This window comes from Borostomias antarcticus (genome assembly GCF_949987555.1).
Source record: "Borostomias antarcticus genome assembly, chromosome: 1".
In the NCBI taxonomy this organism is placed as follows: Eukaryota; Metazoa; Chordata; class Actinopteri; order Stomiiformes; family Stomiidae; genus Borostomias; species Borostomias antarcticus.
Genome location: NC_140234.1, coordinates 21073974 through 21098973, shown reverse-complemented (window position 1 = coordinate 21098973; position 25000 = coordinate 21073974). Strand labels below are relative to the sequence as shown.

General features: G+C 46.8%; 1 protein-coding gene across 1 annotated transcript in view; it reads right to left on the bottom strand.

The window, feature by feature from the left end:
- LOC311317795 (protein Aster-B-like) overlaps window positions 1–25000 on the bottom strand; it is a gene marked incomplete at both ends in the record, with an annotated part of 55832 nt that overhangs the window by 17799 nt on the left and 13033 nt on the right. Inside the window, 2 exons of the mRNA XM_084448910.1 lie at window positions 1468–1488; window positions 4694–4934. Of these exons, the coding sequence (XP_084305036.1) occupies window positions 1468–1488; window positions 4694–4934 (262 nt within the window). The remainder of the gene's footprint in view (window positions 1–1467; window positions 1489–4693; window positions 4935–25000) is intronic.

Below are 25000 nucleotides of genomic sequence, written 5' to 3'. Positions count from 1 at the left end.
TTCTTAAGGGAACTATTTTGCTCGGTGGAATTGAGGGAATGATGCTTCGTTTTGAATAAATGTTAATATTTTACATTGCTTCGCGTCGTGCCTAACAACGCCCCCTAGCTGTTATAAAATCACTATAAGGCCTCTCGTGGTTTATTGCTTAAATACGTTACATGCCTTGCACAACCTTAACAGGTAAAAGTCAGCTGGTTGTCAGAACGGTGTCTTTAGCCTACTTAAATGGCTCAATCACACAGCACAAGCCGCTCTGCTGACTTGCACTGAATGGATCAGCCAGGGCTGCATAATCCTGACTTTGTTTAGTTTCTGATTGATTTTACCATCAGCTATCAGCTACACATACAAGCCTAATCAATGCTGAAATCAGCCCACACATGAAATCATTCAAATACTCAGCTAAACTGCAGTACAAAAGGTCACACTACATTCTACAAAGGAGCAGGAGGAAACCGTTGTTCATTTGGGACCAGAGAGGTGACGTGACTGCTCGCCTCCACACACACAACTTCAACGCGCGTCATAAAGTCGCCTTTTTTATGGCTTTTCTTTTGAATGGCTCGAGATCTACTAGCATAGCCTCTGTGACCTACTGGTCGATCGCGATCGACGTGTTGGGCACCCCTGCTTTAGGGAGATGACCACAGCCCTTAACCCCAGTTACCACCCTCCTTCCAGAGGCACATTATCAGACACCCTCATACCTGCTTGACATGCAACTGAGACAGAAAGTCCCATCGACCCAGGCAGTGTATGAGGCTCAAAGTGGTAGAGTAGTATCGATAAGAGTACTGATAACTATCGGTATCAACAAGCAATATTGGTATTGATATCTGTATCGATAAAATCCTAACGATACACATCTCTAGTAATACACCACTCATAATGCACCACTCATAATACACCACTCGTACTGTAATACTAATCACTCGTAATAAACCACAATAAACCACTCGTAATACACCACTCATAATACATCACAATACACCACTCGTAATACACCACTCATAATACACCACTCGTAATACACCACAACACACCACTCATAATACACCACTCATAATACACCACTCGTAATACATCACAATACACCACTCAGAATACACCACACATAATACACCACTCATAATACACCACAACACACCACTCATAATACACCACTCATAATACACCACTCGTACTGTAATACATCACTAGTAACACACCACTCGTAATACACCACTCATAATGCACCAATCGTAATACACCACACGTGATACATCCCTCGTAATACACCACTCATAATACACCACAACACACCACTCGTAACGCACCTCATAATGACAACACAGATTAAGCCTAATCCGGGACTACAACTGAGCGTGTTTATTGAAAAGGCCTCTAGTTGTAGAGCCTCCATATCTCACAGCATCTCATTACACAGCACGACTGAAATGTGTTTAAGAAGAGACATGGACTCACGTTATACCAGCTCTGGCTTTTCTGTGTTCACAACCAGGAGTTGAAGGCCAGGGAGCAGAAGAGGAGGAGAGGAGAGGAGCAGGAGAGAAAAGGTGTTGGTTAGGGAACAGTCTGACATGCAACAAAATAAACAAAACAATTCTTGCTGTGATCTTGAAACATGGTGAAATCCTACCGTAGTCCCAAGGCTAATCAGGGCTATAGGAGAGATGGGACAGTGGCCCTGTAGGGATACCTCTACTCTTATCTACCACAAGAGGGCACTGTGACCTACAGATTACTGGAGAATCTATGATTTTTTCAGATTCACACTTCTGACCAGTATGTGATGTATATTCCCTCTGGGAAGCCATAGAGTAGCGCTCTATATGGGAATCTGTGTTAAACTGAGGGACATAGTGACCGATTTCTGGCATTCTTACTTAAGATCAATTGACTAGCACACACACCAACGCAGGCACTCACACGCATGCACACACACACACACACACACACACGCACGCACACACACACACAAATCCACAAATACCCAGTGACATGCCATGGTAACCCTTTAAAGAGATAAAATAATCAACAGTAAAGATATAGTAATATAAACACTAGCAGTTTATTAAGTATGAAATATCCAAAAATACTGCTTAAAATGCTGTTAGGCCATTTTACTATCGACCATAACAAGTCTACTGTAAATACATACATAAATACATAAATACATACATACATACATACATACAGTACATACATATATACATATATACATATATACATACATACATACATACATACATACATACATACATACATACATACATACATACATACATACATACATCGTACTCCTGAAAACAGTGCTAGCGGGTGCTAGAGAGAGGTAGGATTTGGGGCTTCAATGTGGTGAAACAATGATGTCACACACAGAGGTCAAGGGTCGGGGGGCTTACTGTTCTGTATATGGGGGGTATGGAGTGGGGGTGAAATCAAATGAATAAAGAGATGAATGCTTACTTTAATCAGGTTAAGTCTGTCATACTGGAAGGAAATGCCACACACACACACACACACACACAGAAGCAAGGCATGCAGATGAGAGATGAATAGGAAAAAGAGACACACACACACACACGCACGCACACACACACACACACACACACACACACACGTAACGCAGAGAAGAGACAAGATGAGCGAGCTGCAAGTTGACTGTGTCAGGACTAAAGAGGGAAGGCCCGTTTGGTTGAATAACTATTCAACCAAACGATCTCTGCATGCAACTGTGTGTGTTTCGGTGTGTAAACACAAGAGGTGTGTGAGGGTGCCAATATTCGGTGCAACTTTGAACACACAAGAGCTCTTTCTAGGACAACCTAGACTAGTACACCGCAGTGCTGCATCAAAACAAACCTCAATATGAAGAGGAACGTAACAGTTGACAGGAAGTGAACAGTTGACAGGAAGTGAACACAGGGCAGGAAGGAACACAGCAGGTTAGACAAGGTTAGGAAGTCTGGGTTAGGTTAGGGATAGGCGGGGTCAAAGTTCACACTTCAAGCAGTAGTGTGTAGCGAGGTTTAGGGTCAAACTCAGTTTGTTCTCCAGGATTCACAGAATCAAAACTGAATTGCCACCTCTTGTAGAACGGGTTGGCATGGGGGGGGAGGGGTTGGCTAGTTGAGGTTGAAACACTGTCGTTTAGGTATGGAGAAGGTTAGGTTGTCTTGGGGTTAGAGCGTAAGGTTGGGTGAGATTGCAAATAGGATGGAAGAGCAGGCCCATTTCCAAATCAGCCCCTAGCCCCTCCTCTTAATCTGACAGGATTAGACAGCGTAGGTGTTAACTGTATCGGCTCTCAACCAATAGTAGCTACTAAAGATGAAGCCGTCACCATACTGCCTGATCTACACCAATCAGATCTTGCTAGGTCAAAGAAAAGATTCCTTGTAGAGTTAACCTAGCCTTGCCCATACCTATTAGTTATAGCCAACTCATATCTGTGCCATGTCTATCGGCATGACAACAACCACACGGTCGGTTTCCTGAACACAGATAAAGCCTTTAAATGCAAACTATCAATTTACATGTATTTTGATTTAGGACTAAGCTTGATTTGTGTTTGGTAAACCGGCCCATATACTGTTGGTATAGGCGGGCTATGGCTGCTTAGGGTTAATCTGGGACACACTGGTGAGTTAGCGTAGCATAGAACGCCAGCTCAGCGAAGGGGTAGTGGGTCATCTCATAGTGCACGAGGAGGCTAGGAGCAGGACGGAGGAGAAGAACAGAGAAGAGTGATGCTTACTTTGGAAAGTCGCTTGTGAGACTAGCATGCATGAGAAGAAGAAAAAAGAAATCACAATCCATGGAAAAAAAAATAAAAAAAATTAAACAGCAAGTACGTAAGGAGAAAAAAAAAATCCATGACAGCTTCAAATTAACGGCATGTATGATTTAAACGGTGCATTCAATTAACAACAGTAAACAAAAGGATTAAATTAACAAAATAACAGCGTGATAAAGTGATAACATGATAATGTGATAACATGAACAGTGACAGCAATCAATAAGTAAATTCTTGAGAATGGTTTCACAGTCAGCATGAAATAGAATGTGAAAAATACATAAAGGTATTAGTGAGAAAGTACTACAAGTTAAGATGGCAGACTTTCCAAACCAACTACAGTATCTCAGAGCATTCTGCTCTGGTGTCAATCTCAACTGTGAGGAAAAGATAATTGGAATAGTTTAATACGTTTAACATTTTGACCCTCATCATCATCATCATCATCATGGTCACCATCTCTGCTGCTGGTCCACATTGTAACCCCAGGCAGTCAGAAGGACCATACTATGGTTGACAATGTTATAGTATACTCCAATGTATAACATTTTGAAATAAAGTTTTCATCACTACCTGATTGGACAAAAAAAAGTGGGACGATACCGGGCTACAAAGATGTATCCCAGATTGGATGTGGTGATGGGTCAGAACGTCCCAGGACAGACAGGGGTGTTTGCTAACCGTCTGGCGCCCAGAGCAAAATAGAACCAAACACACAAAAGACTGACGAGGCAAGTTCAGACTGCATTCATTATGGGCCTAAATTGATACTTTAATATGTGGCGATGAACTATTGGTCAAAACCATACAGTGGACCATATCATCATCAAAAAAAAAACCACAATGTGTGTGTGTGTGTGTGTGTGTGCGTGTGTGTGTGTGCGTGCTCACCTTGGAGTTCTTGCCCGCGCTGCGGGCGGTGCCAGTGCCGGTACCGGGGTGGACAGAGTGACCGTAGGCGCGCTGCGCCAGCTGCTCCGGGGTGGGCGGGGTCTTGTCGGAGGAGTGGTCGGAGCCCTTCTCCACCATGGTGGTCTCGCCCTCGGGGCTCTGCTGGGGCGTGGGCGGCCGCGAGCGCTTGCGCAGGACGGGCGAGCAGGCTGGCGTGCTCCGGTTCGAGTTGCTAGCCGTGCTGTGAAGGGGCGGGGTGGGGGCGGAGGAGCAGATGGTTTCAGATACGGACTCGTACTGACCTTTTACAAACCATGAAACAGCTTTAGCCAACAACGCCACTAAAAAACAACATATGCTGTGGGGGTAAACAAAAAAAAGAGCAACATTTTACTCTACTTTCAGCCCTTGTCCAACCCCTTCACATTTTAAAAAAACTGCATTCAGGTAAAAAAGTCACAAATATCACTTTTGCAACGATTCATGGTTCACTATGTGTAAACCTTAAACATTTCACCGAAGATTTCACCGAAAAAAAAGGGTTTTCTGTATATGTAGGCTAATAAATGAATCTGTTGTACTACAGTATATATGAATAATATAATATAATAGCAATAACAATAATAACGTCATTTGATGTGAGCTGGTCGGTGGCCCTTCTGGAGGTTCAGCACTTCCTCAAAGCTGCCAAGGAAACAGCTGCTATGCTGCAAGGCGTTGGCGCACCTCCACACTCCTTCCATCTCTCTGTCCCCCATCCCTCCGTTCTCTCTCTCCCCATCCCCGATTTCTCTCTCTCCATCCCTCTAACCTGCCAGTCTACTCCCACACCATGTTGTTAGTCCTTATAGCGTCACCTCACACTCTCTCTGACTCGACAGACATGTGTGTTTGTGTCGGTGTGTGTGTGTGTGTGTCTGTAACAGGGTTGTTATATGGTTTAAGTTTGCCAAAATGTATTCACTTTTTTGTTGTTGAAGAACTAACTCCTGTTTTGTCTGTGCCCGGCTGCGTATGTTGTTTTCAAGCGCCCTCTTGTGGTTGATGCCGTAAGACACCAGACTTTACGACAGAAGGTCACAGATGTTTCTTCATGTTTTCTGATGATTTACACGTTTTTCACAATATGTGTTTTGTTGTTTTGATAATTAATGTTTCCAGGATGTGCTAGCTAGCTACTGTACTTCACACACCCTCTTGTTGTAGGCGTGTGGGGTGTTTAGAGAGCTAATGACGTGTGAAACGGTAGTGGCATGACTTTTATTTTTTAATTAGATTTTTCACACAGGAGCCGGAGGCATTTGCTGTTTATTTTGGATGTAAGCCGATCCCACTTTATTTTTGTTTACATCAGGCAAATAAAAAACCCTGACGCTGAGATGACCTTGCCTGTGTAGTTCCTGCATCGGGGCGGCTATGGCTCAGTGGTAGAGCGGGTCGTCCAATGATCGTAGGGTCGGCGGTTTGAATCCCGCCTCCTCCTGTCCATATGTCGAAGTGTCCTTGGGGACCCCAAATTGCTCCCAATGAGCAGGCTAACACCTTGCATGGCAGCTGCCACCATTGGTGTGTGAATGTGTGTGCGAATGGGTGAATGAGAGGCCATTGTAAAGCACTTTGGTTAAAAGCTCTGCATAAGTGCAGTCCATTTACCATCAGACGAATAACAAAGTCACAGGACCCCAAAAAATGGTTCAAACACATTATCCCCATCTAGTCCAGCCCAAACACACACTCCCCATCTAGTCCAGCCCAAACACACACTCCCCAACTAGTCCAGCCCAAACACACACTCACCATCTAGTCCAGCCCAAACACACACTCCCCATCTAGTCCAGCCCAAACACACACTCCCCAACTAGTCCAGCCCAAACACACACTCCCCATCTAGTCCAGCCCAAACACACACTCCCCATCTAGTCCAGCCCAAACACACACTCACCATCTAGTCCAGCCCAAACACACTCCCCAACTAGTCCAGCCCAAACACACACTCCCCATCTAGTCCAGTCCAAACACACACTCACCATCTAGTCCAGCCCAAACACACACTCCCCATCTAGTCCAGCCCAAACACACACTCCCCATCTAGTCCAGCCCAAACACACACTCACCATCTAGTCCAGCCCAAACACACACTCCCCATCTAGTCCAGCCCAAACACACACTCCCCATCTAGTCCAGCCCAAACACACACTCACCATCTAGTCCAGCCCAAACACACACTCCCCATCTAGTCCAGCCCAAACACACACTCCCCATCTAGTCCAGTCCAAACACACACTCACCATCTAGTCCAGCCCAAACACACACTCCCCATCTAGTCCAGCCCAAACACACACTCCCCATCTAGTCCAGCCCAAACACACACTCACCATCTAGTCCAGCCCAAACACACACTCCCCATCTAGTCCAGCCCAAACACACACTCCCCATCTAGTCCAGTCCACTGCCGAAACCCCAAATTCCCCCAACAGGGTTTATTAAAGTATCCTTTCTTTGTCTCTGTCTGTCTGTCTGTCTGTCTGTCTGTCTGTCTGTCTGTCTGTCTGTCTGTCTGTCTGTCTGTCTGTCTATGTGTCTATGTGTCTATGTGTCTGTGTGTCTGTCTGTCTGTCACACTCTCTATCTAGTTCAGTCCAAACAGGTGAGAGCAGCATTATAAAGCAGTATCCACAACCTTACATAAATAACAGTGAGATGACGAGTGTACACTAGCTCTCATCTCCTATTACACACACACACACACACACACACACACACACACACACACACACACACACACACACACACAGGATGCTCACACACTATGCTACGCTGCCTTTTATAGCAAAGTGGATGAACTGTGTGTGTGTGCTTACTGGACATCTGATATTAATGTGTGTGTGTGTGTGTGTGTGTGTTCTCCTGACCAGTATTAGCTGAATTTGAGCTAGAGGTCGATTGATAGTGGATTTTTAAAGGTTGATATAATAACGATAGTTTTTTTCCCCGTTCCCTCCCAGGAAAAAGCCAATTAAATTGCCATCATTAAACTCAAACTAGGCTAAAAAGGAAAGAATAATGACAACTCCAGGGATGAGGCCTAGCTGTCAGGTTTCTTGCCTCAGGCCTTTAAGCCTCTTCTACCTGCACACACCTGCCCCATCTCACCTGTAAGGCCTACACGTCCAACAGTGCAGAATATATTTCCTTCACTATTTATTTCCTCTATGAATGATTATGTTTTGCTGCGGACAATCTCTAGGAATGTCTTCCTCACACCCAAGAGTAGAAGGGTATATCCAGGACATTTAATTAAATCCCCCCTTTTCTTTATTTTTGTCTTCAATCAAGTTCAAATGAAGAAGCCTACTCCTTTACATCAGTTGCTGGGTGGCTGTGGTCCAGATCCTTGTCAATTAGTTCAACATACTGTAGCTTAAAGCTAAAATATCTTTAATATATATACATATGTAAAGTATATCACATAAAAATGTAATGGAACATTCAAAGCGCATTGTGTTGCCTCTGGGTATGAAATGCGCTATACAGTACAAATCAAGCTTTGATTGATTGATTGATTGATTGATTAAGTGTGATTTGGTGAATGAGGCCTACATCATTTGAATATAGTCTACTTACAACGGGCGGAGACAGCGCAGCCATTGGCCAATATCGGAGCCCAGTTCAGCCAATAATACTAAAATGTCCTATCAGCTCCGATTAATCGGACAAAATCTAATTTGAGTCACGGTCACCTTTCAGGCAGATTTGCATCAACTCACTAAGATAAAGCCAAGGTCTTCAATCCTTCAGACCACAGGTCTCTGGAGAGCTTCGCCAAGCCATGTCTAACACCCTCATACTTCAACCCTCCTACAGTACATCTTTCAACTCTCCCACTTCTTTCAACTCTCTCTCATCCTTCAACCCTCTCATCTTTCAATTCTCTCACTTCTTTCAACTCTCTCTCATCCTTCAACCCTCTCCAACATCCTTCAAATCTCTCACATCTAACAACCTTCTCTCGCTCATCTTTCAATCCTCTCATCTTTCAACCCTCTCTCACGTCTTTCAACTCTCACATCCTTCAACCCTCTCTCATATTCTTCAACCCTCCTACATTCTTTAACCCTCCTACATCTTTTAATCCTCCTACATCCTTCAACCCTCGCTCACATTCTTCAACCCCCCTACATCCTTCAACCCTCCTACATTCTTCAACCCTCCTACATTCTCCAAGACTCCTACATTCTTCAACCCTCCTACATTCTTAAAAACTCCTACATTCTTCAACCCTCTTACATTCTTCAACCCTCCTACATCTTTTAATCCTACATTCTTCAACCCTCCTACATTCTTCTACATCTTTTAATCCTCCTACATTCTTCAACCCTCCTACATCCTTCAACCCTCCTACGTCTTTTAATCCTCCTACGTCTTTTAATCCTCCTACATCTTGTAATCCTCCTACATCCTTCAACACTCGCTCACATATTTCAACCCTCTCTCACATCACAACCCCCTGCGTTCACACTCTGATCACCTGATCATGGCTCATTCACCAGGACACTGACAGGCAGTGACTGAGGGGTGAGTCACACTATCTACATTTAGTTTAAGTTTATTTATTTAAAATAGGGACAGCACATATGAATAAACATTTAAATAAATACATAAATACATGTAAATACTGTATGCCGGATACAGCCAACCGGCTAATTTTCATCTGTAGTCTCTTGTCAGGTTGATGGCAGAAAATCGAGTACCTTCTGCCACATCTGATTAACCTACAGTAAATCTATCTCCCCCAGTTTAGTGTGTGACTGTTTGTATTCAAAGGCTAACTTAAAGAATAGTTCGAAAGAACTAACCAGGTACAGTAGGTGGACATACTGTATACACAACATACTGTCACTTGCAAACGCTACGAGTCTGGTAGCCTCAGGCCAGAAATGCAAATCACTGCTGGTCTCTTATACCCCTCATCATGTCAGATACGATTTGCTTTTCAAAAAGAGTGGTTACGATAGCATTCAAATGAGGAGGCAAATCTACCAGCTCTACAAGCTACATAGGCTCCTGTTCAAGTGAGACATAGAGTAGCTATACAGTACATTTATTCATTAGCTATTCCTATATTCTACATCTGGTATACGGAAAATCACAGATGGCTTTGTAAGATCGAGAAGACTTTTAGTGGTTGTGTATGCAGTACATTAAGTATACAGTTAGCAACTAGCACAATACCCTATGCATTGTACTGTATCACTTCATTATTGTATTTTGTCTTGTTCTATGTTATTTTTTTAATTTAATTTAATTTTGTATCTTATTTTCTTGTCATGCACCAACAGACTTAGGCAAAATCCTCATAGGTGCTTAGCCTACTTGGCCAAAATAAAAATCAGAATCTGAACCCATGCCTTTAAGACTTTCTGCATAATGAAGCCTTATGAAACTATTACAAAACATGTATCTAGTCAGTGCTGCAGGTGAGAGAGGACGGGCTCTGGCAGTGTGGAGACCATGTTCCAACATGCTCACTACTGCTGTACTCAATCCACCTCTGCATTATACCCGGCTGTCAAAGGTCAAATGACATCATCATTTAAAGGGACCAGCCTGCTCTCTGCATGAGGTCACGTCCCTTTATCTTGACCCCTTTAATGGTGATCGACATGGCCGTCCTCGTTACCAGTGGGGATTTACAGTGGTCGAAAGACAGTTTGGTTTCAGTACAAGGTTACAGGATCAATTTACATCACACCCAAACTGATCCGACCAATCACCAACTGATCCATCCAGAACACAATATCAACGTTATCAACACCATTTCAAACAAACCACTCTAGGCAAATATTTCTGCGTCTAATGCCGTGATCCCTGCTGTGAGGAACATTCAGGATGTACAGTAGACGAGTAATGACGGTCAACATGAGTGGACATGGACGAATGCCTATCTTGTCCAATCAGCATCTCCACGCATTATTCAACCATTATTACCTCAACCTCTTTCATTTGATTAGATAGTTGGCTATTAGCAGCCTAATCTCATTGGCTGTTGAGGGCAGGGCACGCTAGAGAGGTTTGAGGTCATTCTCTTTGATCCATATGTGCTGAGAAAAAAAACACACACACTACCCTCCAAAACCCAGACAGCTGAATCCACAGTCTGCCCCCGCTGTGGTACGACAACCGTCAACGCTAACGCTAACATATCCTCCACTGAAACACATACAACTTTTGATGCTAACGCGGGCTAGCATGCACCCATTGAGCTGCACAATGAAAACCAATAAACAGGGCTTGTGTTGCTCATGAGCCGAGGCTAAGCTAATGCTCATTAGAACGTCTGCCACGGCAGGATAACGCACGCTCCTTGTTCAACATCATCACACAGACAAGCAAATACACACACGTACAAGCAAATGTACAGAAACACACACACACACACACACACACACACACACAGAGAGTTTGAATCAAATATGAACACAAACCTGGTAGCCATTAAGGACTGAGCCCACACGATCTGCTTCGCTCTGCTTCATTCATTCATCCATTCATTCATTCAGAGAGCAGCACGAGACGGAGAGGAGGAGGAGGAGGAGGAGGAGGAGGAGAGAGAGGAGGAGAGCATCCCAAACAGAGCGCTCTGAACATGGGCTCGTTTAGACAGACATAGGCGCCATAACACTCGGAAATCACTGGAGCGCGTCCCTTCTTTAGACAAGACCCCCTCCCCTCCCCCCTCTCTCTCTCTCTCTCTCTCTCTCTCCCTCTCTCTCTCTCTGCAGGATGATTCACAGGCACGTCTCTCCCTCCCTCTCTCTCCTCTCGCTCCCACCCTTTCTGCTGTATCTCCTCTATCTGCCTTTCCCAGCCCCTCCCTCTCTTCCTCTTCTCTCTCTCTCTCGTTTTCTCTCCCTCTCTCTCTCTCTGTCTCTGATGCTGCGGTAGGGCCGGGGCGGAGCTATGTGTGCCACCACTTGCCGTTTTGCATAATAGCCTCTGTTTGGTGCAGAGGCCCCGCCCACTCGTCACTTATTCACGCTCTCCATGAATGGAGGCGCCGACGTCACGCCGGCTCCTGCATGTCACACCACCCCCTCCCGGCCTGCCAGGCAGCCTGCTGCCCCTCCCCCAAATACCTCCTCTCCTCTCCTCTCCTCTCCTCTCCTCTCCTCTCCTCTCCTCTCCTCTCCTCTCCTCTCCTCTCCTCTCCTCTCCTCTCCTCTCCTCTCCTCTCCTCTCCTCTCCTCTGTGTCCTAGCCTACAGACAACCCCCTCCTCTCCTCTCCTCTCCTCTCCTGTGTCCTAGCCTACAGACAACCCCCTCCTCTCCTCTCTCCTGTGTCCTAGCCTACAGACAACCCCCTCCTCTCCTCTCTCCTGTGTCCTAGCCTACAGACAACCCCCTCCTCTCCTCTCTCCTGTGTCCTAGCCTACAGACAACCTCCTCCTCTCCTCTCCTCTGCCTTCTGTTCTCTCTCTCTGTCTCTCTCTCTCTCTCTCTCTCTCTCACACACACACACACACACACACACATCCACACACAAGACCCTCTCTCCCTCTCTCACACACCCCTCCTCTCCTCTCCACTGCAGTATAACGACAGACAAGCAGCGCCACCTTCTGCCTTCACACTCTGTCCCTGCCTCACCTGCTTGTTTACAGATCCCCTCTCTCTACCTCACTCTGCCTAACTTGACCGCTCTCTACCTCACTCTGCCTCTCTCTACCTCACTCTACCTCACTCTGCCTAACTCGACCTCTCTCTACCTCACTCTACCTAACTCAACCTCTCTCTACCTCACTCTGCCTAACTCGACCTCTCTCTACCTCACTCTGCCTCTCTCTACCTCACTCTGCCTCTCTACCTCTCTCTACCTCACTCTACCTCTCTCTACCTCACTCTACCTAACTCGACCACTCTCTACCTCACTCTGCCTAACTCGACCTCTCTCTACCTCACTCTGCCTCTCTCGACCTCTCTCTACCTCACTCTGCCTCTCTCTACCTCTCTCTACCTAAATCTACCTCTCTCCACCCCACTCTATCTCTCTCCACCTCACTCTACCTCACTCTACAGTACCTCTCACTCTGGCTCTCTCAGTAACTCTACCTCTCTCTACCTAAATCTACCGCTCTCCACCTCTCTACCGCTCTCTACGTTCCTCTACCTCTCTCTCCTCACTGGTATTTTTAGCGGCCCTGACCACATCAGAACACTCTCTGACATCAGAACCCAGATGACCCATGTCCGCCCCCCCCCCATCCTGCAGTCCAGCCAGGATAACAGGACACAAGGAGCCCAGCCTTCCATTTCAACAAACAGAAGACCTCTCATTAACCCCGATGACCTTAGTTGACCCCAGGATACCAGACCAACCCCTCAGAGGGATGAGATCCCATGTGTTTTAACTGAGATCCCATATATGTGTTTTAACTGAGATCCCATATTTATGTGTTTTAACTGAGATCCCATATTTATGTGTTTTAACTGTATGTGTTTTAGGGAAAGCAGTGTTGCTTTTCTTTTGTTCAGTGATCTTTGCATAATTTCCTTTGAATTCGCCTTTAAAATTTACTGTTAACGAGCTAATGCAAATAACGGTGCGATCAACTATCCGTTTACTTAAACATGTCAGACAAAAAAAATTAAAACAGATGATGCGTATTCCCTACTACAGATTCTACCAAGGCCGTTCCTTCACACATCACAATGCGAGCTTAGCTTGCAACTTCTGGTCAATTATACTCTATGAACAGCATCCATTTTCAAAAACATGCTGGCTTATAAAATACCTCAGTGCACGGCCTCTGCACATAATAACCTCTATGTTTTCTGTCGTTTTTCCATTCAGAGCGCTATACTGCTCCGTGCTCGGCAGCCCCGACACAGATCATCTTCTCTGGAGAAGCGCCGAACACCAATCCCCCCTGGGGATCTCTTCTGCTGATTGCACATAGCACCATATGGTCTGAGCCGGCAGTGACCAATCACGCCGCAGCGCGCAGACAGCAGAGTCGGGGAGGAGCCAACCAGAGAGCGCGTCTCTGCCGAGCGAAACTGCGGCGCGGCCAATCGCGGGGCCGCCTTGCTGTGCTGATGTGCAGTAATTTCTTTTTTTTTAGGGCAGACAGGTTCTTACGTAGTAGAGACTGATGAGTTACAGCAGGCGAAGTGATAGATTCACTCCTCTCTGTGAAGCCAATCCACGTGGAGCAAAATTACAACTCAGGTCTCGTTATGGAAGAGTTTGCGCTGCTGTCAAAGAGCCTTGGCCTGTACCCTTCCTCTGGCTTCACCATCACACTGACCATTATCAGCCCAGAACACTGCAACCCAAACCACGCTTTAAAGGACTGACAGATATGTGGTCCAGGGGCCAATCCACATTTTGGTGCCATCTAAGGTGACTAGAACATTGGTATTTTTTGTCTTTCTACATGTCTCTAGTTTATATTTTGGTATGATAACCCAGCCTATCTAATAGTTTAATGATAGTAATCACTGCATATACAAAGACAAACCCCTGATTCTTGTATTATTTATTTTGACTTCTGGACAATGTTTCTGGAAACCAACGGAGGAAATCCGAATCACAGGGCGGGTCCACGGTCCGCCTAAACACGGCCGGCCATTCACCTCCAATTCATTTTTTGGATCAGGGGCGCAACCTTCCCCTCATTTATTGTCAATAGGGGGAAATTGAAACGCCCGTATTACGACATAGGAATCTCACAGAGACACTGGGTTTGGACTGGCATAGAGCTCACTGGGTTTGGACTGGCATAGAGCTCACTGGGTTTGGACTGGCATAGAGCTCACTGGGTTTGGACTGGCATAGAGCTCACTGGGTTTGGACTGGCATAGAGCTCACTGGGTTTGGACTGGCATAGAGCTCACTGGGTTTGGACCGGCATAGAGCTCACTGGGTTTGGACTGGCATAGAGCTCACTGGGTTTGGACCGGCATAGAGCTCACTGGGTTTGGACTGGCATAGAGCTCACTGGGTTTGGACCGGCATAGAGCTCTTGACCTAAAGGACGCAGTGTGAGCGCACAGAGCCACTTAATGCATTCATGGGTGAAGGTCTGTGCTCTCCGAACACCATTTTGACCTTTGTTATACCGAATGACATTGATGAAGCACAAAAGTCGGGACAAAAGTTTTTCAATATTTTTTGGATACAGTATGTCATCCGTTTTTTTAATGTATTGTTGCAAACACACAGTTATGCCATGGGTGTACATTTATATTTTTAGGATGAATTTCTACATTTTCCCTTAATTTAATACTTTGCAACACAAATATTACTGGGTCAAAAGAAGGATGAGAGTGATTTAATATTATATTTACTGTATACATGTTTATCTTTTTATGTTAAATTGATGACCTGGGGACACCGAATTTACACATTTTGTCTTTGACCCTAGTACACATTTTAACATGCCTATAGCCAGTGTATTGTAAATTCTGAGCTTTTCAGAGAATGTTCTCATCTGCATATCAACATGATCTACAGTACTGTAAAGACACTTTTGCTTAAAGACTGCATTCAATAGCTACGTACGTTCACACCAGAAAGCCCCCGATACTTTTAGTTCAAGGAACTTGTTCCTAGAACTAATAAAAAGTTGCAGATCATTTCAGGACCTCGCACGTCTTTTTATTCGCCACAGTGATGAGCACATGACAACCACACACAAGCACGCACACACACACACACACGCACACACACACACACACACACACACACACACACACACACACACACATGCGCATCTGCGGTCACCGGGGGCCAAGTCCAGGGACGGCAGAGCATCTGTTCCTCCGCATGTTTCTCGTATTGGGTTCTGTCGGGAGGAAACCCTTGAGAACACGGGGAGAACATACAAACTCCACACGGAAAGGCCCGGAGGCCTTCTTGCCGTGAGGTGACAATAACAGGTCCTGTGCCACCGTGCCGCACGTGAGCGATTTCAGGGTTCAGTGTCTTGCTCAAGGACACTTCAGCAGCACACCGAGGGACCTAGCGATTCCCAGCCAGCTGCTCTGCCTCCCGAGCTGCGAGCCGATGTAACTACTATTGTATTTGCGTGACAATGTAATGAGTTTCAACTGTTAAGAGTTAATTGAACAAAGTTAATTGAGCCCCAATGCTGGATCAAAATACATTTTCTCAGCACCCCCACACCACAGGACCCCACTTACAGTACACTAGGCTCTAGCACTAAATATAAACCTTAACTCAATCCATATGTTAAACATTCACTTTATGGAATACCACTCTAAATGTATAATTTTTTATAAATATCAATGTTTAATGTACTGGAATTAGGAGTGATGCCCAAACACACTAACAGAAGCCCTATGACGAATGTAACAAACTGGAGCAGCTGGTCCAATTAGGAGTGGCCTGTTAAGGTTAGTTATGATCATTAGATAAGTAATAATGTAGAGAAAAACTGTGTAGCAGGCTGCTGCGGATGTTCTACCAGTCTGTGGTAACCAGCACACTGGTCTGCCATTTTGAATTTTCCATTACAAAAGTCATTAAGCTACAAAGGTGGAGAGGTTATCATGTATTCATGTTTTCATATTGACCCTATTAACATTCTGTTACCACTAATATTTGAACCAAAATCTGGATTGGCCCCTAGACTACATGTTGTGGGTTTACGTAGCTTCAAAGTATCAAAGGGTTAACTGTGTAACCATATACCAATGTATGCATATGTGAATGAAATACTGTATAAAACACATAGGGGACATATTCACTGTTTATAAGAACATTGGTTTCCAGAAATGTATGTACAGTATCATGCTACGTTATTCTGATGTGCCTTTGGTTTGACAGTGAATAAGCCTGGAAGTTACAGTATGTTCTTAAAAGGAAAACCCACATATAACCACACACATACAGTATAGAGGTACACACACACACACACACACACACACACACACACACAGATTAATCAGAAAATAAATCAATGCTCATCTAAATTCAGCTGTACAGTAGCTGTGTTTGTGTGTGTGGTGTGTGTGTTTTGTGTGTGTGTGTGTGTGTGTGTGTGTGTGTGTGGTGTGTGCATCTGTTTTTGTGTTTATGTGTGTGTGTGCATGCCTGGCCAAACTCAAAACAAACATGATCTGCTTGTCCTCAGTGTCCTCGGTGTCAGTTTGACTATATGACTATGGTCTGTCAAACTGTCAGCTACTGTCACTGTCAGGTAGAGTGAACTTCCGGCTATCAACCGAAAAAAAATAATCATAAATTGTGATCTTCACATGTACAGTAATAAAACATATTATTCAAATCCACATTCTATATTCTCATAATCATAATTCCATTGTATTATCAAATAGCGACAATGTACAATATTTTGCAATCGATGCCCTTTGACAGAGAAATCCATACAGTGCCTATTTTAGACTGACATTTTTCAGTGACCTCTGAATCTTTCCAATCAATCCATTTTGCGATGACCACACTTCCCAGCCAAACACATCCGCGCCACACTACTGTGTCCCAATACTACTAATCTGCTATTCCAGACCAGTGACAAATAACTGTGATGTTGGCACTACTCAACGCTTAACACTGCTGCCAAAAATATGATATCACAGAATATCAACAACAACTGAAGTGCAACAACAAAATACTGTAGTTCACGAGTGCCTGTTCACAAGCACCTCGTACTTGCACACTTGACACACACACTTGACACACACACACACACACACACAAGCGCTGGACAAGGCTCTGAAATCCACCACCATTTCCCCTGTCTTTAGAGCGTTAAGCTCCAGGTTGTTCCGGCCGCATCAGTCTCAGTGAACGATAGGAGCAGAAGTCTCTGTTTTTAGCTACTAGCAGCTGGCGTTCATCCATCTTGTTGGCTAGCGAGCGAACATTAGCTAGGAAAATTCCAGGTAGAGGTGTTCTTGAACCGTGTCTAGAAAGCCTCCCCCGCTTGCGCCGGAACCATCTCCCAGCGTGGGCGAAGACAGCGGTACCTCTGACCAGGATATCTAGCAAATCCTCACAGTTGGTGAGTATATCGGGTATAAAGTCTAAGGAGTTGTTCTCCTAATACTAACAAGTTCCTCTCGTGTAGGAGGTTTTTCAGGACACAAACTGGGACAAAACACATTACAAAGCACACCACAACGCCACGGCTGTCCAAGTCGGCGCCATCTTGCCACACCCACAGAGCATACATCATCAATATGGACGCCACAGTGACGACGACAGAATATGAGCGGGGCTAAAGGGTCGGTTGTCCTTTATAAACGCTCCCAGCATCGTCAGAGCGACGGACAGTAATCAAGCTCTCACACAGAAGACGATGCTTTGGGGGAGAAGACTGAGTTTGTCTGTTGATGGATTGAATGTGTGTGTTTGTTCCTTTATAGATTGTCGTGTGTTTGTGTACAAAGAGAGAAAAAGAGAGACAGAGAGAGAGCGAGATAAACAGAGAGAACATTAAACCGAGAGGAGAGAGAAACAGAGGAGAGAGAAAGAGAGAGAAGGAAACAAATTGAGAAGGAAAGAGATAAAGAGAAAGAGATAAAGAGAGAAAGAGAGAAAGAAGGAAACTGATAAACAGAGTGTGAAACAGAGACAGAGAGAGCGAGAGATAAACAGAGAGAAAATTAAACAGAGGAGAGAGAAAGAGAAAGAGAGCAGGAAACAGAAAGAGAGAGAGAAGGAAACAGATAAAGAGAGAAAGAAAGAGAGAAAGAAGACAACTGAGAAACAGAGAGTGTGAAACAGAGAAACAGAGAGATCAACAGAAATAGAGAGAGAGAGAGAGAGAGAGAGAGAGAGAGAGAGAGAGAGAGACACAGTCACGTTACATGTACACATCTGTCATAGAGAGGGGGATTCTGGGTGTGTGGTGGGAAGTAGGACACCCAGAGATAGCCGGCTGTCCCACAGAGACCGGTCGTAAATCTGGATTAGCAGGGACGGGCTGCGCTAGGCTAGGCTACGTCAGTCATACATCACGGCTTAAGTCTTTCCCGGTTCGCTGACTAAGGTTACGTCTGCTCTGCTGGAGGCCAGGACGTCCATCACACCCAAACAGACGGGCCTCAAAGAGGCTTCGCTGCTTAGATCAATTAGATTGAATCAGTGTGACTGCAGAGGATGTGTTGCTGTAAATGCGGAAGTCCAGAAGGCTACGTGTCTTGGCTGGACCGAGCGTTATCGGAGGGCATCATGTACTGTACACTGTATGCTTACATTCAAAGACAGGGCGCATTTTTGCTCATGTAAGGGGTCTCGCACCCCTTGCACCTCCTTCCCAATGGTTGTCCGTAAACCACCCTACACTTCCCAATGGTTAGATAGATATATGGATATGCATTTTGATAATCCCCGTAGGAGGAAATTTGGCACCCATCCACCGTACTGTACATTCCCAATGGTAATCCATCCATGATTCTACTGTACATTCCCAATGGTAATCCATCCATGATCCTACTGTGCATTCCCAATGGTTATCCATCCATGATCCTACTGTCCATTGCCATCCATGTCCTCGCTAATATTCCTCAGCTCGCCCCCCAAAAAATGGCGTCTTCGTCCAATGCAGTAATGCAGCATCTAGCTCGAGAGGTAGAGCGGCCGGCTGCGAATCACAAGGTCCCCTTTTCGATCCCTGCTCCTGTGCCGAAGTGTCCTTGAGCAAGACACCGAATCGCAAACTCGCTCAGGTGCGGCACGGTGGCGCAGTACCTAGTACTGTCGCTTCACAGCAAGGAGGTCTCCGGGCCGTTCTGTGTGGAGTTTGCATGTTCTGCCCCTGTTTGCAGAACAGAATCTGATACGAAAAATATGCAGAGGAACAAATGCTCTTCAGTCTGGTTCCTGACACGGACTCGGACTGAGCACTTGGACTTGGTCCCCGGGCGCCATGAGCGATGGACGCCCACTGTTCCTGGCTGCCCCCTGAGGAGGACAGCTGGGATGGGATGAATGCAGGGAACAGTTTTCCTCAGCGACTAGAGGCGGACTGGGGAAATAATTCAAGCCAGGAAATGTAGCCCCAGTCAAGCAATTCTGATTGTTGTGCGATTTGTTGACGGAGGGGGTGGGGGGGTCACCGTGTGGCCAGATAAAGACCCCCCTTCGGATCTGGTGATGAATTAAATTTAAAAAATTAAGAGAAGCTTTGAGGAGACTGCCCCTCTGGGCATCGAGACCACCACCAGGGGTCCGTGTGGCAGAACGCCGTCACAAACAATTTGCATGTCCTCGTTAAGACTCGCTCGCCGTCCTGCTCCCCACCCTCCTCCCTCGTTCTCTCTCTATCTCTCTCCATCCTCCATTGCCCTGTCCAGGGGTACACGCCGGCGTTTCGTCAAGGGAAACACCCTTGTGTTTCCACGGTGGTGACATTGTGTTTCCACGGTGACGGCGCCGTGGCGTCCGAGGTACGAGCCGCGAGTCTCTACCCTGACGGCACCCTACCGACGCCAGCTGAGCACGTAGCCGCCACCCACGATTGGCGTGGGTGGCGTCAGGGGGGATTATGGGCTGATGCACACAGTGTGTGTGGACAGGATACATTCCATACAGACCGCTTTGTGATGGGCATATATACCACGGTCCTTCATGTGATCACGTGTTAAGACAAGGACAATAACAGCACAGCACCAGAGTTCAAAGCAACAGAGGAAATCTGCAGCACAGCAGATGCCTTTATCATACAAGAGAATCAGTGTAATTCTACCCATTCTGGCATAATTCAACCCATCTCTACACCGTTCATATCTGATATGAAACACACACATAGTATTCCTAGCTAGTGAATGAGCTCAACTTTTCTCTGCTCAGGTTCTCTATGGAGCTGCTAGTGGCACAGAGTCTCTGGTTATTGAGGTGTCCCCAGCAGACGCTGTCTCCATTAGAGAGTTTGGTGGTTCCTGTCATTTTGATTCCAGTCCTTGCTTCCTTCCTGACGGGGGAACTTGAACGTCCTCCGGGTTCCTGACGCAGGGCTGGCTAGCTGTGGTCTGGTGCTGTCGGGACGAGGTTCAGGTCCCCTGAAGCTACAGTAGCTGTAAGAACACTTCCCCAACGCATGCGCGAGGGTTTGGCAAGTTTTCCTGCTGTATGTAAGTGTGTGTGTGTGTGTGTGTGTGTGTGTGTGTGTGTGTGTGTGTGTGTGTGTGTGTGTGTGTGTGTGTGTGAATGCGTGCACCAGCAGGTAACTGCAAATCCACAGTAGCTAACATCTGTAGGCTGATCTTGAGTATGTGTGGTAGACATACAGTAATAGGGAACACAACCCCCCCTCGCCTAACACACACTGTGCAATATTTCATCCAGCGCAACATTTTATATTTTATATATTCTTATTTTTATTTATTCTTATTGCCAACGTTGTATTCTTATTGTGTGATGTTGTCTGTATATTATGTGTGAGGTTAGACTGTTATATTCTTATTGTGTGATGTTGTCTGTATATTATGTGTGAGGTTAGACTGTTATATTCGTATTGTGTGATGTTGTCTGTGTATTGTGATGTTGTCCGCACACTGTGATGTTGTATGTTGTCCGGCACACTCAGGTTGAGGCTAATTTAATTACGTTGTACCTTGGCACAATAAAAACATTCTATTCTATTCTAGCAGGTTCAAGGTTTAAAGCTACTGTACATACAGTAACACAATAGCCAGTGGTACTCGCATAAAGATATAGTGTCTAGTCTAATCTGCTTCTGCAAAACCAGTGCCGGCCCAAACAGAAGCCCTCGCCTGCTAAGCACAGAATAACCATCCTAGCATCTAAAAAGGGCATCGCAGGCTTATGTAAGCGCTAGGCTAGGATACCGTCCCTGTGAGGGCTAACGGCCATGGCGCTAGCCTGTTAGCCGTTATCCAGTTAGCAATTAGCGTTAGCTCAGGGGACAGACCGGTGCAGTAGGAGTTGCAGCGAGCCCTCAGCGCGCTAGCAGGGACCCCTCAGCGCGCTAGCAGGGACCCCTCAGCGCGCTAGCAGGGAGCCCTCAGCGCGCTAGCAGGGAGCCCTCAGCGCGCTAGCAGCGAGCCCTTAGCGCGCTAGCAGGGAGCCCTCAGTGCGCTAGCAGGGAGCCCTCAGCGCGCTAGCAGGGAGCCCTCAGTGCACTAGCAGAGCCCTCAGCGCGCTAGCAGCGATCCCTTAGCGTGCTAGCTGAGGCGAGGTGCTACGGCAGGCTGCTGCTGCTCTCTGCGTCCTCACACACACACTGGACTAGAAACACGCCCAGCGGGTGAACACAGCGGTGTACTGGACCACAGGCAGGGGAGGAGAGGAGAGGAGGAGATGGGGGGTGAGGAGGAGAGAGGAGAGGGGGGGAGAGAGAAGGATATATCCAGGACCACAGGCAGGGGAGGAGCAGGGAGAGGAGAGGAGAGGAGATAGGAGGAGAGAGGAGGGGAGAGGAGGAGAGGATGAGAGAGGAGAGAAGAGGGGGGGAGAGAGAAGGAGGAGAGGAGAGAGGGGAGAGGAGGAGAGAGGAGGGGAGAGAAGAGAAGAAGGGGGGAGAGAGAAGGAGAGAGGAGAGGGGAGGAGAGGAGAAGAATAGAGGTGCGATGCTCTCTTGCTGGCAGTCATGTGATAAGCGCTCGGACAGGGGGAACTCGCCATCGAGGCGGGGAGAACAAACAGATGGCACGAGACAGAGAGAGAGAGAGAGAAAGAAAGAAAGAAAGCAAGCGATGGATGGAAGTTATAAAGAGGTAGTTGACATGGGGCACGTACTCAACAAATACTCAATACTCAACAACAAACGCTTCCATCGCTCTCTTCCTATCCGCCACGTAGATAAAAAAAAAGGATTACATCTGCAGTCCTTACCAGGCGAGCTTGAAACCTTTCATTAGTGCAATAAGCGCAGTCCGATGCCCATAGCCAGGTCTCCCCGCTCCGACGGCCAGTCATCCCTTGGCATGTCGAGCGGCAGGTGCTGTGGTCCCGGGGTCTGGGGCCTGATGCCCATGCGGGGGGGGCACAGAGAGAGGAGGGGGTGTGGGGGGGGCTCTGCCCGGCTCGGACGGAGAAAGAGAGAGAGAGAGAAGAGCTAGCTGTGCGCTAAAGCTAGCCGGGGCTACATGCTAACGCTGCCGAAGATGCCTTCTCTCTCAGTCCGCCCCGAATGGCTCTAGTCCCATCTGTGTGTGTGTGTGTGTGTGTGTGTGCAGTGAGCGTACGAAAAAGAGTGTGTGAGATAGTGAGTGTGTGTGTGTGTGAGAGAGTGTGTGAGAGTAGGATAGCAGCAGCTGCTAACATGCACTCTCTCTCTCCCCCCCTCTCTCTGTCTCTCTCTCTCTCTCTCTCCCTCTCCCTCTCTCTCTCTCAACTGTGCAGATGAAAGCACGATCTGAGCGGCTTGGCGGGCGGAGGGACAGACTGAGCATGCTCCGTTCCTCTGGCATCCAATCCCCCCTGTCCCCTACCACCAAAGCTCCTCCCACTAACGTTAATAGAACAGCACTGTGTATCACCTGCAAACCTCTCTCTCTCTCTCGGCCTCTCTCTCTCGCTCTCTCTCTCCCCCCCCCTCTCTCTCTCTCTCTACTGTTGGGGAGGATGATTGATTATCGGTTGTAATCATGTGCTGATTTTTGTGTACCAGATACTACTGTGTGAGTTGTGGCATCCTCCCCGTGGCCAGGGGGCGGGAGGCTTCCCCAAGAATGCACCAGGAAGTCCAGGAAGCCGAGGGACCGCGGCTGAGTTTTTTGTTCACCTATTTTTGTTTTGGTTGCACCAATAAATGCGCCGAGGCGCTTAACAGCTCCAGGTCTCGCTCTCCCTGTTCTCCACCCTACCTGTGTGTGTGTGTGTGTGTGTGTGTGTGTGTGTGTGTTTATGGGTATTTGAGATTATAATTCTATGGCTTTAGAGTGTTTGGGATGTTTCTCAAAAAATAGTATCAAAAGTCTCTCTCTCAAACACGCACACAAACACACACACACACACACACACATACATACTCTCACACTCTCTCTCTCTCTCTCTCTCTCTCACACACACACACTCTCTCTCTCACACACACACTCTTTCTCTTTCTGTCTGTGTGTAGGGACAAGCAGGGTCCAGACCCTCTACAAGGTAATACAAGGGGGATTAGTGTGTGTGTGTGTGTGCGCGCGCGTGTGGCTCAGTCAGTCCTAGCAGCTGGCCTGTTAATCCTCTAATGTAGGATAGACTGAACACATTCTGGTGTTTGTATGTGTGTGTATGTATATATGTGTGTGTGTGACAGAGTGATAGAGAAAGAGAGAAAGAGAGGGGGAGAGAGAGAGCAAGCACTTTTTACAATGGAATGCAAACAAAGTAATTACATTAGTTGAGATGACATTGGAGTTTGCCGATACCGTGTCCTACTACAGTACAACACTCAGCGCCTGAACACAACATTTAATTCCTACTCCCTGAACTCCAAATTCATTCATCTGCTTGCCACACATGAAGTAATGAATTTGGATTGCTGCTATTTCCTTTTCATACATCTAACACAGCACCTGGTCGTCTAAAAACTGTTAAAGACTGTGAGTTGAGCGCGTACAGTGTGGTATCTCTTTCCTATTCCCTGCTCATTTGGGTCGAGTTGTGGGGAAGGAGTTGGTCTCCCGCTGGCTCCCTTCTCTGCTCTCACTGTTCTCACGCTCCGGCGGGCAACACTAACATCAACACAGCGAGCTCCGGCAGAGAGAGAGAGAGAGGGATGATGGACGAAGCGGAGAGATGGAGCGACGGAGAGCGGTCTGGACTCCATCCTGTTCCTGACGGCTGAAAGTTCCGCCGAGTCACTCTGCCCCACAATGCCGCGGGGCCCCGAGGCTCTGTTTCGCGCGGCCGCCGCCGAAGGAGCCGGTTGCCGTGGAAACCTCTTCTCGGACGCCGGGGGGGCTCAGGAAGTACCGCGCGGCGGGGGGAGGGGGGGGGTTTGAGTCCTCATTCCACCGCGTTGGTAAGAGCAGGCTAACGACAGCGCGCCGTTAGCCGAAGTCGCTATCGCTATATGGTTAGGGCACATTGGCAGTCTGAGAGAGAGAGAGAGCCATGGAGAGTGAGAGAGAGAGAAAGAGAGATGGAGATAGATGCAGTGACATAGAGAGGTGGAGGGAGAGAGAGAGAGAGAGAGAGAGAAGAGCAGGTGGGAGAAAAGAGAGAGAGCGAGAGAGAGAGAGAGAGAGAGAGAGAGAGAGAGAGAGCCGTCATGAGCCCTGTACTCTGCATAGTTCAGTCAGTCAGCGCTATCGACGCGCTGCAGATCCTTCAATACACTTTGTACTGTACGTACAGTAGGCATGGT